Here is a 17,156-nt window from a genome sequence, read left to right as displayed (position 1 = left end):
TTTTCCCCATTACGTTTAAAACTTCTTTAGAAAAAATACCGTAATAGCGACTTTCCGTGGCTGCCTCAGACGAGCATATTAATACTATTTTGTCTTGTCTGCACAAAATACGTATTATTGTAATGTGGAGTGTAGCTTATGCCAGTGGAACGTAAAGCTGCAACTAATTTCCATATTTATCGTTAAAGTAAAAAAAAAAAGCATTGCGTTCTTGTCACATATGCGCCACAAGGCAACATTATCTTACTGTAATGCTTTTGTGTATTGTCCAACTTTTTGGGGAAAAAACTACACGAAGGTTTCACTTTTACCAGCTGTTCAACTCTGACTGCTGTGTACCTATTTTCGTGTTAAGTGTCCGCGACGTGAAAAATTATGACCATACTTTCAATCTGCTTTAACGCTGGAGACACTGTTGCACAAAGGGAGGAATATCATGCTCCACTAAGTTCTATCATTGCAATAAGTTCTATCATTAATTTAACTGTAAAACAGGGAAAAATTTACCCCCCTCCCCCCATCCCCAAACACACACATCTAAAAGTGGGAGGTGAAGAATTACTCACTGTTGCGGAGAGTTTTGACAGCAACATTCTGACCGTGGTCTCTCTCTGACGACTTCAAAACACCCCAGTAGACGCAACCAAAGTGACCTGTTGTTGGAGGGAAGATAATGCAGTAAATGTCACACTGAAACTCGGAAGCGTCCCGATGAAGCGCTACAATACCAATGGAGCATTGGGAGGACACACAGGAACTTTATGAAGAAATGCAGTGGTCATGTCGGCATGGTAAAAAATAAAACAAAGAAAAAGGCATTCGTTACTCAGAGGGCCTAGACGTTTGCAAGTGTGTGCTCAAAATTAGGATCTTTTTAGCTTCATAGTCGGCCGGTGGTTGTTCCAATTTTAAGCAAGGAATATTGATCAAAATACATGAAATCTTTAAAAAGAACTGATAAATGTACAAAATCCTTCAAAATCTGATACATGTACTTTTTTTCTATTAAAAAGAAAGCGAACCTGATTGTTCATTTGCACCTTTCGCTCTGTTATCTGCGCCCTCTGGTGGATGTGTTGTGTAGTTAGTCTCGTGCTTTCCACTTTAGCTTTAGTAGGTCGCTTTTACAAAAATAGGTGTACGCGGGAAGGCACACTGATTTCACGATGTTCTGCACATCCTTCACTATTACGTCACGTGCCCATAGCCTGCGTGGCTTGTGCCTCTGAATGGGGACACAGCTGCGCCACTTGGATGTTTTAGGATAATTCGGCGACAGCCAATCTTCATTACGAGCCAAGTCTGTGTGTACTCTCAATGGCTTTGCGAATTCCTGCACTAAATGTACGCGTAACCGCCTCATTCATCAGGGACATTGTAATGAGTCGCGGTTAAGTGACCGGCTGTCACTGAAATTCCTAGACAACATGATGGCTGCCTCGCAAATTTTTTTCTCTCTTCAGGCATCCCGAGTGAAGCCATCAGGCTAACAATAACTGCCTTTCCTGCTTATGAAAAAAAGGTAGTTTGGTACAATCGTGCACCTGAGTACAGATGGCAGAGGAGCGTTCCTGTATAAAACTAGCGCGGCTTGCTACTTTGTTCGGTACCGGTTCGCTACTTGTAGCGCAGCCGAAAAAAAAGAGATGTCGAGAATGCCCGTTTAAGGGCTGCCAAAGGTTAAACTCCTCTTGATATTTTTCGCTATGACTCACGACTCTTCAGGATCACAACAGGAACAGTGATGCAACAGGATCACAGTTGCACAACATGCCCATCCCAACACGTGTTGCAAACCCTCTTAAGCGTATCTTGGGAGGAGAATACACTGATGTAGGATAAGCTATAGCTGGTTATAAATTGTTCACTTGGTGCGCTAGTTTCGAAATGCAAGAAAAATTTGTTTTCTGGAAAAGATATGACGCACAACTGTCTCACTTATCTCGGTGGACGCCCGAACCGCGCTGTAAGGAAAGGGTTAAAGGAGGGAGTGAAAGAAGAAAGAAGTGCCGTAGTGGAGGTCTCCAGAATAATTTCAACCACCTGGGGATCTTTAAAGTTCATTGACATCGCACAGCACACTCGTGCCTTTGCGTTTCGCCTCCACAGAAACGCGGCCACCATGGTCGGATTCGAACCCGGGTACTCCAGCTCAGTAGACGAACGCCTTAACCACTGAGCCACCGCGGCGGGTTTTCAAGATAAGCTCCGCTTCATTTAAGCCCTGTTTTATTTTTTGGGGGGTGAACTTCACCATATAGACAACGAATGGGGTTGCACTCAGCAAATGTTACGCAGGGCACATTAAAGGTTGGTATCAGAGAGATTAATACTCTGTAAAGACTACCAACTCAAGAATCACGCAGCCACATGAATATGATCTTACAAGGAATATGGAGAAACCGAACTTTGCCACTGGGAGGCCTGCATGCTTTAAAGATACGGCCCACGTTCATCTCTTTCCTGTTCACATAAAAGGTATTATATGACATGAAGAGCTATAATGCATTCGCAATGTAGCGCATTTGGCAAGTAAGTTTACCAATATCCCTCAAGGGAAAAGGATATAACAGCTGTATCTTACGTGTACTCACCTATGGGGCAGACACGTGGAGGATAACAAAAAGGGGTTCAACTTACGTTAACTTAGTTTAGTGAAGATAAGCGATGGTCGTAAGAGTAACGGAGCGGATTCCAAGGGAAGGCAAGCGTAGCAGGGGGCGGCAGAAAGGTGGGCAGATGAGATTGAGAAGTTTACTAGGATGGCGTGGCTACGGCTGGCGCAAGACAGGGTTAATTGGAGGAATACGGGAGTGTCTTGCCGTGCTGTGGGCGTAGTGAGGCTGCTGCTGCTGATGATGATAATATTATGGGAGACGCATTTGCCCTGTACGAGTTGTAGCTAGGATGAAGTTGATGATATTCGCCTCCGATTCCACGCCTGCCATGACGGCTTATTCTATTAAAAATGAAAAAAAAAAATGCTGTCTTATCACTGTGACTTTATGAGATACCTTGTCCGATGACACGCCCTAGATGAAGGCGTTCTCTCTTCAAGAGGAGCTTTTCACTTTCGAGCATGGCTGTTGTCTCTTCATCAAGTTGAAAAGCTGGCTCCTGGGCAGCAGGGTCACTTCTTTGCACGTAATCTGTCGGGGAGAAAAAAAAAAGAGAAGGAGGAACAGTGTAGCAGAGCACCAGGGTGCAGGTGATGATGTCTCTAGTTCACCGGGGCACCTAATCGCACGGCCATTCTCAGGAAAGCCAACCGTCCCATGTACGAGGGGCGAGGAGGCGAGAGCGGGTGAAGCGAGAATGGGCGCAGTGAAGAAGAGGGACGAGAGAAAACAGGAATGCTCGAGAGTCAGGCGGGAATACCGACAGCTAGTACATGATAATAAGGGGTGCTATCCGCTTAAATGAAATCGTTTAGTATTAGGAAAGTGTTGAAGTACGTTTTTCTCAGCATTCTGTTCTGGAAGGGTTGAAAAGGAGGGGTTGGAAAGCCGATGAGCTGCGTTTCGATTATGTGGTCATAAAATCGGCTCCAGCCTCCCAACAATGAAGCGACATGTTGAGGTTGAGGCACATGGCCGAGAAGTGTCACATGAGAGAGTATGAGGCAGAATCTGGCTACTAAAGGGCGCGGGATAAGTCGAACTTTGAGCAGCCGCTACCTCCAATGTCTGGAGGAAAGAGACTGAAAACCATTTCTACATCATGCTGGAATAGATGCACGAGCTGCCGTGTATATCTCGCAGTTATATCTGCGAAGACCCGCTGAGTTAGCGCTCCATGTGGCGTCTGAGGGTCAGGAGGATATACATATATTCAGAACTTCTCATTGTTAGCCACCTCCTCGGAGCCCAAAGGATTATAGAAAGATGGTAGTGACAACTAAACAATGAAAAACAGGTATTCCTTCACAGTCGTCTGCACAGGTATTAATGTGTTAGCATTACAAGGGTCTATGCAGTTCGATATGGCGACCGCCGTCTATCAGCAGTCAGTGACAGGTGGGTCCCCTGTAAGTTGGGCAGGTGGAAAGCTGCACACAGGTCTACGAACCAACTTATTATAATACCTATACGAACTTGGTATACTTCCTCGTATAAAACCAAACAGCATGTCATGTGTGTGTCAACTACGGATATAACGATCTTTAGTATGTTAACCTCAGGTGCATCGATTCTAAGTATGCCACCAGACCTATGGAACTTTCGTGTGTTGCATCCGATATAACGTAGTTCTGTGTGTTAGCATCAGATATAGAGGACTTTTGTGTGTTACCTTGGTTATAATAAACATAAGTATGCAAACTCGGATGAAATGAACTTTCGTGTCTGGACGTAGGATGTAAAGAGCTTAGAGTGTTAACACCGATGATCTATCGAGCCTAAATGCATACCCACCTCGTATATAGCGAACTTTAAGGAGTCAACCTCGGATATGAAGAACATTTAGCCGCTAACAGATTGAAACGATCCACTGAGGATCAACTAAGTGATTTATTTTCAAAAGCTGCATTTAATACTTCATGTTGCTAGCGAATATAATGATTTTATAAGTAGAGCCGATTCCTATCCGCTTGCACTGTGTGGCTAGCCTTAAATTTAGATGAAGTACCCGCATCACCGTTTATATTATTACAAAATTATTTCTTTTTTCGAGCCTTCATTTCGTTCTTTTAAAAGGAAAATTTTTCTATTCATGCAGTAAATGCATTACTCCCGACCGCAAATACAATGTCGCCTAAGGGGTAGCTTAACTTGAGTTGCGCTAGCGCTGCCAGGCATTGATGTCATTTGAATGACTGCGGCGTCTTATCAAGACAGCACGTGTGCATTTGAGCTGTGTATAGGTTTATGTGTGTGTAATTGTCAGTGCCATCAACGGGAAACGGGGGGCGTGTAAGCTTTCTTCGACTGTTTCCTTGTTTATTTTATCTTGATTGTTTTTAGCATATCTGTATTCACTTACGGTATTTTTTCTTATATGATTATGTTCAGTGCATCTCATACTGGTGACTCAAAACGACCGTAAAGGGTGCATCAATTCGAGTCCTAGTTATCTTTCTCCTAATCTATCTTTCTTGCATATTTATCACGCGGGAATCTTGCGTAGAGATTGAAAGAGGCACGTTAGGCTAATGAAAGGAGAAAAAACGCTCTCACTGTTGCAATTACCGCTACGGGTGTCGCTCCTGAGGCGCAAGTCATTGAAATCGGAGAGGTAGGTAGGCTGAAAAACGTTTTTGGCACGACTGCATCGTCGGAAAAGCAAGAATATCCCGACTCCGAAGAGCACCAACAGGACGGAGGCGACCACTGCGGCTGAGACGAGACGCCAATCAAGGCTGGTGTCTTGGGCCACCTGCATCACTTTGCCCAAGGGGTAGCTTTGTCCAGCATACACCACCTGTTGAGGTAAGCGCAGGAGGGGAACTAAGCACACAGTAGTGCAAAAAAGATATACATGTACAGCACGGTCCACTGTTAAAGGGAACATGCAATCGCGCGGCCTCCGCACTTCACGGAGCGCTGCTGCCGAGAACTTGAGAGAATTGTCGGCACAAGAGGCATGCGCAGTAAGCATGGTGGCTGGTCGTTCCGCGCATGCGCCTGATGCCGCCTATCCTCGCCGCATCTGGACGGCAGTGTTTCGTGAAGCGCGGAGGGCACGCGATCACTTGTTCTCTTTAACAATGGACCGTACTGTACGTAACGCGCAGTATTTAAATACATGTGCTAATAAACGTAATAGTCAACTAAGAGAAGTGGCCATCTCTTTGAACTAGGTTTCCGAGAAGAACTTTTCCGTAAAGCCGATATTAAAGATCTCGGTTAGTGTGTTGGCCTAGATATTGCGAAGGTGCGCAGTTGGGATGGGCTGAACCCTAATAAAGATTGGAGGGGACACTCAAGCTCCGCCTTGAAGGTATGACGCGATAGCTTTCGTTGGCGCATCGTTCTCGACAAACCCGATGCCACGAACGCCAGCATAGATTCCGCGGCGAACGAACGGGCAGCAAGCCGCAAGCTTCGCGGTGAACGCGCCTTGGATGCGCTCTGCGTTGTTCGCCGCTCACCGCGCGATTTCCGAATCCCCGCACGGCCCCACTGCACCCGAACGAGATGAGCGGAGGGCGCTGCCGTCGCGCGCTATCTGCCGGGGCACTGGCGTACATTGCGAGGTGGAGGAGGAGGGAAAGGTTTTAGAGGGCGCCGCCTGATGGCGCTATGTGCGCGCCAAGTGAAGAGGAAAAGTAGCGTAAACGTACTTTGCTATTCGCTTAACAGCGACTTTTGTAACTTTCGTGCTCATAATTACTAGTATACACTACAGTAAGCGTTTCTAAAGCACCATTCGAAGACAGCACCGTATTCACTAGACACGCCATTGTTCATTCCAAACCATCGAGCTGGCGTGGCGGAATCGCGTCATTGCACTTTTGTTTTGGGATGTGCTGCAGGGGATACTACGGAAAGATTTTCTTCTAAACTCCTACAGTGTGCGCTGCCTTGTTGTTTCCAAACCTGACTCGAAACCCTGAGACATGATTCTTAGATTGGACTTCATAGCCTTTGGAAAACTCTCATGCAAGACCGCAACGTTGAACCTGTTGTTTCGCCCAGAATTCATTTTAGCCGAATGTTTCTTCAGGTAGCGGACATTTCCGAGAGATTGGACTTTTTACCGGATTGGATTCCTTTCCTGATGCGCTGTATATCATTGCTGACCTTTTAGTTGTATTATGTTTTTATCAATCTATCAAGCTTGTGCCGTAGTGCCTATCTAGGTGCTCTGTAAATAGTTTTGTTTTTGTGTGTATACACGCACCCATATATATATATATATATAATTATATATATATATATATATATATATATATATATATATATATATATATATATATATATTCTTGAAAAAGACCAGTCCCTGGTCGAAACGTTGAATAAATCTGTTAAGTTTTTCAATGTGACTTCCCCAACTTATTATATATATATATATATATATATATATATATATATATATATATATATATATATATAAAGACAACACCGGCTTTTCTGCGACACGGGGCCCTTAACGCTTTCGCGTTAAAAGGGCTATGCACACGGCAATGTACACCAGGCGGGGCAATAAAAATCGTTACATTTCCGTCGAAGACAGGCAGAAGAGACAGCTGTCAAAGATGTTTCAAATGTGTTCTTAACTGGCATGTGGGTCCGGAATGGTTTGGAAGTGGCCGCTTGTGAGAAAGACCTGTTTGCAAATATGTATCACATACGATTTGTTGATTGCTTCTCTTTGGGAAACAGTGCGCGACGGCAGCTTATCTTAGCATTCCTGCCGGACGGCAGATTATATTAACATTTCTTGGATTACATGGTATTACCCATGGAATGCGCTTTATCAACCCAGGTGTCGTCGCTTCTGCAAATTCTACCTTATCAGTGACACGGGACACCTACGGTGCCGAAGCGTACGGAAACACGCTTTGGAAACCATATAACAGGTCCGCGCTTTTTTTGAAAATGAACAATATCTTTGCCTCGCTGCAGTTAACCGTTTTCCCGCTTATTCTCTGCTTTAAGCTACCCTTCAAGCTGTTTCAACCGCAGAAGAAGGGAGAGCAAGACACCACTGGGCGTAAATAAACCTAGGCAGCCAAAAATAAATCGCACGAGCTTTCTGAAACCTGTCCACCAGACTAAACAGTTTGAATGATCTGACAGCACAGTTTCAGCTGCGACTAGACGATTTACCGTTGCTGATGTCTTCTCTCAGCGGGAAGCGCATTTCAAGGACAAAGCATAGCATTATATGCGGATGAAATATTTTGTGTCATGTTGAGCTCGGAGCCAAAATGCTTTCTCAAAGCTTTAGAGATTTAGAGGCCAGACGTATTTCATGAGTTATTCAATGAAATAAGCGTCAAATATTGTGAGTAATATTTAAATAATATCTATTGAAAAACTGAAGCGCAATTAAAAGCAATTAAAAAATGCTGAGAAGATTGCAATCATAAGCATTTCAGAAGTATCTCCCAGCGTTGAAAATTTCAAAGCAGTCAAGTATAGTAGAGGCCGCAAGCGTACGCAGCAGAAGGAAACGATACGGGTGCGGCCATGTTGTACTGACTATATCTAGGCTGAAAAGCTTGGTCAGAGACGCTTTTTAATGACCTCTTCGTTTTGGTTGAAAACTTGCATCCTATTAAATTTTCTGGATTGGAGGTTAGAATTTTGCTCGCAGGTGACCATTTCGATGACTACAGCCCTCCCAGGTTCGATGCATTGCGCAGGGTATGTCTATATAAGCTTGTCATCCCGTGAGGAGATACACTTTTCAGGCTAAGTGTTCGAAACTGATAAACCCCACAAAACATGTAAATAAGCTAGGTGCACTTGAGCAGCACAAACGAAATTTTCTGGCTTTAACTGGTCTTAAATGAATAATGTTATGCTTCATCGAATAATTGAGGGGATCCATGATGGAGGAGTTAGCATCCACCCGCGCTGAACCATACGCCTGCAAAGAAATCTCGTATTTGAAGAAAGACTGGCGTGGTCTGAGAATCGAATCCGAGAATGCTGCGAACAAACCAGGGTAGCTGGCAGATATTAGGGCCAGCGCGAACAACTTGAATTGGAAGTGGTGCCTGTCCAGTGTTTAGGGGAACTCTCCAAGTTGAAGCAGGTTTGCGATTAAGGTATGCTTCAGGCCACCGGATCTATGTGGTTTGTGTTCGTGCTTTCTGCTCACGTTGATACCGAAAACTCTACTGAAAACCGAAAATTTGTTCCCCTTTCACAACATTGTACCTCCTCGTTGCAAACACGCAGGAGTGACACAAGGCTTAACAATATCCAGCCACCAGCTCACAACACGAGGATTATTGTGTTATAAAGAGCAAAACTTCTGTAATAGCATGTTTCACTCGGCAGCTCTTCCTTACCTCAAATGCCTGAGGTGAACCATTGGCAAGGATGTCGCTTCTGATCTTGCAAATAATTGAGTGAGAAGTCATGTTTGTGACATTACACGCCTGATCCACGCCACTCACGCGAACGGAAAGGTGATCGCTGCCTACCAGAGGTTGAAAGCGCTTCCCCTGAAAAAGAGTAGATGCCGCAGCGTCAGCAACATCCAGAGAAGTAATACACACCGTAAAATGGGAGGCGCAGAAAGCGAAACCAGTTTTCCAGACTTTAAACGGAAAGTGATGGTCAGTCCATTCAATTTTTGTTCCTTCCAAGTATAAATTCTACTCTTATTTCTTGCTGTACTGACGTTTTTTCGGTGGCAAAAGGCATTCATTGTTGAGAATATTTGAGTTTACAATTTTCCCGCCAATCCTACAGCTATCAATGCTACAGTTCTGCTACTTCATCCATAACCACTTGAAAAGTGAGCTAACCAAGTGCCTGCCGAGGCGCAGTCGTCCAAGCGCATCTCTTTGCACGCCTGGAAGTAGAACTAACCCCACGGGTTGACGATCAACCTGGGGAATACTGCAGTACAGCTGAGGAAACGCCACTTGATATTAGTTTTATAACTATACTAGGCCTCTCATGTTCTTGTCTCGGAGGCATCTGTAATTATTGCTGTGGTCACCGCGTACAAGAAGTTTTTAAGTAGAAGGAAAAATGATTAAGTTAAATTGGGAGTTAGCCTACAAACAAAACTAGCTCTATGTTGCTTCAGACAAATAACGGGTGTAAAATCTCCCCCCCCCCCCAAAAAAAAAAGAAAAAAAAAACTCAGAAAGGATTGCTCCAGACAGGACGTGGGAAGCTTATGTAAGTACGTGCCGTTATTTCAAGTGAAGGTTCGTTGAGGTCAACTTTCTGTACTCCTTCCGGAAAGCGGTCAAATTCTGGTGGCGGCTCGTAGACCAATGTGAAGTGTCTCCTCTCACCAAACCGGTCCAAAGGCAGGTATAGCTCGTCCATTTGAAAGCTGATCTGCGCTACAATGTGAAAATTGTTCGCCTCCAACTCAGCACCAGTGATAACAGAGAACTCCGTCAGCGGTGTTCCTGGGCACCGCATTTTCTTCCCGTCCTCCGTCGCTTGGCATACCTGCATGTAAAGAGAGGTTCCCGGAACATTTTAATGAGTGGCTGGAAAGCTATGAACGTTATATAGGATACGAGACAACACCTCTGTTGTTACGACAAGGCTGCGTTCAAGGTCCAAGTATTTTACTAGAGAACACGCCTGTACATGCGATAGGCATCATTGTTCAGAAGTGCAGCCTCTCCTGTGAGAGTGGTGAATGAATTCTTGAAGGGTCACATCTGTCGAAAAATCACTCCCTTTCCTTAATCTATCATATACCTAACACAACTTTCTTTAATGAATTCTATACCTCAAGAAAGAAAAAATAACAGAAGTGACACCGGGAAGAAGTGATCTTTTTTGCAATGTTTATTGATTCAAGCATAAAAGGGAGTGCTCATATAAATGGAAAAATTTTGCTGATCTAGTGATGTTCGAAATATACTTATTATTAATGTATTAAAGGTGCACTGAAGAGGAATCTGAACTCGTCTTTTTGCCGCGGGAACTCAATCTGCACGTTCCGAGCATTCTTAGAAACTTCGATTTATTGCCCTGTGTGGCTGATTTTCCTAATTAAATCGAATTAACGTCCGGCTCCCGCCTTTTTTTTTAAATTCTCCCTCGTACGGTGGGCGGAGTCGACCAACGCGTGGAGTGCTTTTCAGCCAGTCACGCGGCGGCTTGCCGCTCTGCCATCGGCGGAGTAATACGTAGTAGTCCGTAGAAGGAAATAGTCCGCGCGTATTTTTATTTCTGCGGGCTTATTTTGCGGCTATATTATCTGCGAATGAAACTATTTATTCACGGAAACCTAAAAAACAAAATAAAGCGAAAGCAAAGCCTCCACGGAGCTGGCTGCAAGGCACTTTATGCGTTGGTCGACTCCGCCCACCGTACGAGGGAGAATTGAAAAAAAAAAGGCGGGAGCCCGACGTTAATTCGATTTAATTAGAAAAATCAGCCACACAGGGCAATAAATCGAAGCTTCTAAGAATGCTCAGAACGTGTAGATCGGAATCCCGCTGCAAAAAGACGAGTTAAGATTCCTCTTCAGTGCACCTTTAACATACACGTACCCCATACGCCCCAAGCCCTCTGGGGGCGTACCCCACATGGTTGCAGAAACTTTATCTTATCTTAAAGAGACATCAATTAACTCTAAAGTATTTCCGTTATATCTTTCTGGGAAATCAACTCACCTTCTTAATCTCCTCGTGCTTCGAGCCGTCCAGAGAGGTGACTCGAGTCACAATGACGGGATTGGAGACGCTGTCAAAGTGAGCGCCCTTCACAGCAATAGTGAAGCGTCCACTGCAATGCGCGAAAGCACAGTTTCATCAAAACACTTGTGCATAGCTGTGAGGCGCTGCTCAATGACCACAGCCAGTGGGACCTGGGATCCTACACACTTCTGCATTCTTAGTTTTCAAGCAGTATTTTAAGCAGGTGCATTCTTACGTGTAAAATGTTTTCAAACTGCTTCGAAGACTAACTCTGCTCCTGTTATAATAATGAATCTCTTTACCACATTAAATTCGATTTTAGGCGTTTGAAATTTTTTAAGAGCGTTTTAATGATCCAGTATTTTGCAAAACTTCTGATAAATGATTACTCGCACCCTCGCCAAAGAGAAACTTACGGTAGCAATACAGTAAAATAATTCAAAAATATGTATATATCTGGTCTCTGCCTTCCGGTTCCCACGATCTCTATTTTGCCATCTTGCCATAGTGCTGTCATGTAACGGCATTAATTATCTGAAACGGCGTTTCACTGTCGTGCGGAAGATGAAAAAGTGATAAGGTGAAGCTGGGTTTAAAATGAAGACCTTGCTGCCGAAATTGAGATGAAATTCGGAAGGTGAAATTGAGAAAAATTGCCTCGACATTTAGTCTTCAGGTCATACAGATTTCACCGACTGCTGTGGTCGGGCGAAATGCTAATGCCAATCGGAGTACCGTATTTTCAAAGCGGAGACAAAGACCAAGAACAAGCTCTTGTCCCGTCCAGTTCTATTATCCTTTGCAGTTATCTGCGCTTTCAGAATTTGATATGCTATACCAACTAGCCCAGTAGACAAATTTGATAAGCAATTCGGAGTGTTTATTAACTCAAGGTGCAGGAGTCTTTTTGCTGAGAGCGTTAGAGTAGCCAGGTGCTGTAACCTGTCATATGTGTGCAGGTTAATGTGAGGAGTGGATGTGGCGGTAAAGTATGGTGCATGTGTGCATGCGTGCGTCACGCATGCAAAGGCACTTTATGCAGGGTCATGCATGCTCATTTCTTCATTCTTATTCATTGGCATACAGCGCGCATCGGCGTGATAAGTTCAGCAAGGGACAGAGGTGGAAATAGGAAGAGGGGGTCTCGTGACGTCACAAGTGTCGTACGAACTATGTTCCGATCAAAGAGCGTAGCCTGTTGCCGTGACGTCAGGTTCCATAACGCTAAGTAAAGCGACACTGCAAAAGCAAGAATGTTTGCTTGACAGCTGTGCTGTAAAACAAAGAAAAATTTAAGCAATACATTATTGCAACCAGCGGCCTGCAAATGACACCAGGCGACACCTATATGCCACAGCTCATGTGTGGTGTATGATACAGACCTCTGCTGTAGATTCATCCTTGGCCTTGAAGAGGGGAGAAAGAGAAATGTCGCGTGCGGACAGAAGCCCTTTGTCATGCTGAAGAAATTTTATACGGAAGAGAATGGCAGGGAAAGCGCGGCAGACCTTCATGACTGCCACGCCTGTAATTTCTTACTGCAATTTTCCTGAAGTAGTCATCGCTGGCGTGCATTACTTAAAGAGTAGCCCGAAATTTGCGGAGCAAATTTTTGACGAGAAAAGGTCCGAATATACCTCATTCAAATCACATCTCTGAAAGCAATGAGAAGCTCAGTTGTACTATGGGCGAGTACGGCCAGGTTCGAGCCTTAGATTCATGCAGCAAAATGTCTTGTTACATTAAATCATACGGAATGAAGCACAAGTCAATTCTGTGCCACTTGCCGGTAGGTTGATCTCTTGGGCTCAATGTCGTCGACCACGGGTTTCGCCTTAATAGTGGGCTTCGAGCCGGGATTTGCGGCAGCGACGAAAGGAACCTGGGCGCCGTCTATCGTCAGGAAGACTTGCATTCCTTGTGGCACTTGATCTCCAGCCACATTGTTCGTTGAGCATTCCAGGAATGTAGCGTTTATCCTGTCACATGAAGGCAGATGCAGATTGGTCGGGGGCAGGCCAATTAATGGTAATATTTGCTGCTCACGCTAATCTAACCAAACATAAACAAAACTGAAATATTTTGCTCAAGCAATTCCTGCAGTTTGTAACGTATGAGCCTTACGGATAGTTCTGAATACATGACGGGCCAGCCGTATAAAAGAAAAAAACGCCTGAAAAAAGAAAAGGCCCAGGCTTAGCTTGGTTAAGCCAAGAATGCGTTGCATATTGCGCGGTCTTTTTGGGCGTGGTATTGCTTGGCGGCAGTCGATTTTCTCAGCAGCTTTTCCTCCGTGACGTATGGATGGATGGATGGATGGATGGATAGGAGCGCCTCCTTTGAAACGGGGCGGTGGCAACCGCCACCATGCTCAGCCGTCCTTTCTTTTTTATTTTTTTGTGTGTTTTTCCTTTTTTTCTTTTTCTCTTTTTCTTTTTTTACGTGGTTTGGTGACGTCACGTCACCAAACCACGTGACGTCACGTCACGTGGTTTGGTGGCTGCCCGGCCGCGCCCAAGGGCTGAACTGAGTGATTGCAATATGCTACGCATAAAAAAAGAGAACGTTTACGGAGCCCTGAAATCTATCCTGGGTCAAAAGTGCCTTACCCAATGAGGGCTTGCATATTTTAGGGCACAGCGGCGGAAAGGCTAACAGAGCCGAATTTTAGGCAAAGCTTATAGGGGAGTATTAAAATTCTGAAGCAGTGGAAATGGTAGAATCTTTTTGGTACGTGCCTAATAGTAGCTCTTTCCTGGCTGTCATGTAGGAACCGCGGGATTGCAGCTCAAAGCACACAGGCTGAAAAAGTTCACGAGTTGTCCTTCTCCACATTCTAGCATCATGAACTGAACGTTGGTGGGGACATAACACAAATGGAGCGGCGAAAAGGAAATCCGCGTGTATTGCCCAATCACAGTGCAACCGATTGGCGACCGAGCCTCTGAAGGCAAACTGAGAAACACCCAACGACTGCTGATGTACGGCAGTGAAGACCGGAGGCAATCGACGGTTTTGAAACCAGCGTATAAGTAGCTAACAGTATCTTTCGCTTGCGCTTCCTGTTTGTCCGCCACTTCATTATCCCCCCCCCCCCCTTCCCCGTATTGTGCCCCGTGAGGAAACATGTGAGCATAAGATAGACCGCAGCAGCCTTCGTGCCTACCAGTGGGAACTTTGTAGAGGCGCCGATTACTGTGCCGCCGTGATATTGCCGCATCCTGAGCAAGTTTGTATCCTGACCGCCGCCGTCATCGGCGCGGAAGTCGCGTGAAAGAAAGATAAGGTACCGCTTCGCAGCTGCAGCTCACCACAGGCTGCTTTCCAATTCAGCCATTTGCCGTATCCTTTCGGCTTTCATCGCAATGGCAGTAAGCGTGGCCAATTTTTGAGGTTGCTCTAGAAACCTTAAAAGCCAACACAAATACATAGTAAAGAGAAATCCGATCGGAAGTGCATGTGTGAGAAGCATTTTCTTACTGATTTGATTCCCTGTGTCGATCTTCACTTTGTTCTGCTCTCTTATAAAAAAGCTAACTGGAGGATAAATTTGCGCCTGCCGCGGTGGCTCAGTGGTTAAGGCGCTCGTCTACCGAGCTGGAGTACCCGGGTTCGAACCGACCGCGTCGGCCGCGTTTCGATGGAGGCGGAACGCAAGGCGCCCATGTGCTGTGGGTGGTGGTGAGAACATTTATTTAGAAGGGGCAGAAGGTATGTTTGGATCAGCCCCTAAGGAACCGATCCTTACAAACACAAGGTGGAGGTCCCAAGTTTTGAACACCAGTGGCGGTGGCCGCCGCCCGGGCGCGCCCGACTAAGACTTGTTGGTCCTGTAAGTAGTGGCAGCCGAGCAGGGTCTGCGATGTCAGTGCACGTTAAAGCTACCCAGGTGGTCGGAATTACTCCGAAGACCTCCATATGGCACCTCTTTCTCTCTCTTCTTTCACTCGCACCTTCCTCCCTTCCCTTACGGCTCGGTTCAGGTGAGACAGATAGTGCGCCATTTCCTTTGCTCAAAAACCAAATTAATAATATTATTATTATTATAATTATTATAAGTCTGCATTGCACCAGAGACAAGGCAAACGCACAAAAAATCTGAGGGTACTTAAATCTGCTTACGTGGAGGAATGCGATTGGTAAATTGGTAAATTGGTTTTTTGATGAAAGGAAATGACGCAGTATCTGATGTCTCACATATCTCGGCGGACACCTGAAACGCGCTGTAAGGGAAGGGAGGAAGGTGGGAGTGAAAGAAGAAAGAGAGAAAGAGGCGCCGTAGTGGAGGTCTCCGGAATAATTTCGACCACCTGGGGATCTTAACGTGCTCTGACATCGCACAGCACACGGGCGCCTCTTGCGCTTCGCCTCCATGGAAACGCGGCCGCCGCGGTCGGGTTCAAACCCGGGTACTCCGGCTCGGTAGACGAGCGCCTTACCACTGAGCCACTCGAAGCATGCGTTTTGAGGAAATGCAAGGGCGAAGTAGCTCTCAAATCTCGACATCTCGGCGAACACAACCGCGCCTTAAAGCATGCAACTGAAGGTGCATGTGTCAGCGGTCCGAACCCGTGCCGTAAGCTAGCTTTCAGCTTCATATCTCGACATATCGGTGAACACCACAACCGCATCTTAAAAGGAAATGTTTTCTCACAAAGCATGAAATCGAAGGTGCATATGTCATGGCTCCGAACCCTTATCGCAGGCTAGCCCCTAACCTGACGAAAACATTTAAGCTATATGCAAAGAGAAATGCTTTGACACCACTTGGAATGCTGTGTGACGAACGGTTGCTGAAGATTTTGGTGAATGTATTCGAGAACATTGCCACCACATTAAGGTCAATCAGTGATGACATCGCTGGGATTTCGTTGGCTCCTGCGATATCTATTGCGCAAACCAGCGTCGTCGCTTCGGCGGACCCGGTTTTGCGCTGCGCGAGAGACAGCCGCGCTGGCTGGGTTGCAATCTGATTCCAGAGGCAGGCCCAAAAGGAAGCTGATTTCTGCGGAGCCGAACGTATAGTTTACAGTTACACGTTGACATTTAATTACGAAGATCTATTGTGACTCCGGACAGCCTTTGGCAAAAGAATGCAGGTGAGTTTGTTTTATTAAGTCACAGTGCGAGGGTTGTTGCAGCACAGCTGGAACCCATAGGCCCTGGCGAAAGAAGGGGATAGCTCCGTTCATCATGAAGAAATTTCAAGCCTTCGTGATGCAGAAATGAGGTGAAATAGATGGCAGAGAAAAAGAAATATTTCGGGCCTTAATCAAGTGAGCTGATGCATGAGAAGCGATGGAGATTGTTTGGTTTGGTTTATTGGGGTTTAACGTCCCAGATGAACTCAGGCTATGAGGGACGCCGTAGCGGAGGGCTCCGGAAATTTCGACCACCTGGGGTTCTTTAACGTGCACTGACATCGCACAGTACACGAACCTCTAGAATTTCTCCTCCATTGACATCCGACCGCCGCGGCCGGGATCGAACCCGCGTCTTTCGGGTCAGCAGCCGAGCTCCATAACCGCTGATCCACCGTAGCGGTCCAGAAGAGAAGGAAAGGAAACACGCAATACAGACAGTCGCTGCATGCGCTTTCTTGCCTTCAGTTTTCGCGTTGCTTAACTCCAATAAAAAGTCGTTTATATAACATCGAAAAGTCCACATAAGACATATACTAGATATCCTGTATGTTTTTGGTTAAACCTGCAGAGCATGGAGGACGTAGCTTCATTCGAAGACACCCGGAGATACGAGTGTGCTGCGATTCGTCTCAACCGCACTCTATGCCTGCGGGTTGATGGGCTATACGCCTGAAGGTGTGGGTAACTAGGTGCGCATCTGATGCTGCTGGTCTAAATGC

General features: G+C 45.6%; 1 protein-coding gene across 1 annotated transcript in view; it reads right to left on the bottom strand.

The window, feature by feature from the left end:
• The window catches only part of LOC149359637 (hepatocyte growth factor receptor-like), a 41,553-nt gene that overhangs the window by 4,469 nt on the left and 19,928 nt on the right, over positions 1-17,156 (bottom strand). The window contains exons 9-15 of the mRNA XM_089571784.1: positions 13,081-13,272; positions 11,270-11,381; positions 9,819-10,088; positions 8,963-9,118; positions 5,175-5,418; positions 3,015-3,149; positions 567-653 (exon numbers count right to left, since the gene is read on the bottom strand). Of these exons, the coding sequence (XP_089427910.1) occupies positions 567-653; positions 3,015-3,149; positions 5,175-5,418; positions 8,963-9,118; positions 9,819-10,088; positions 11,270-11,381; positions 13,081-13,272 (1,196 nt within the window). The remainder of the gene's footprint in view (positions 1-566; positions 654-3,014; positions 3,150-5,174; positions 5,419-8,962; positions 9,119-9,818; positions 10,089-11,269; positions 11,382-13,080; positions 13,273-17,156) is intronic.

The sequence above is a fragment of the Amblyomma mixtum genome, chromosome 2 (assembly GCF_055824585.1).
Source record: "Amblyomma mixtum isolate Tamu chromosome 2, ASM5582458v1, whole genome shotgun sequence".
NCBI classification, from domain to species: domain Eukaryota; kingdom Metazoa; phylum Arthropoda; class Arachnida; order Ixodida; family Ixodidae; genus Amblyomma; species Amblyomma mixtum.
The sequence above is the reverse complement of the archived record's forward strand: the minus strand, read 5'-3'. Positions and strand labels throughout refer to the sequence as shown.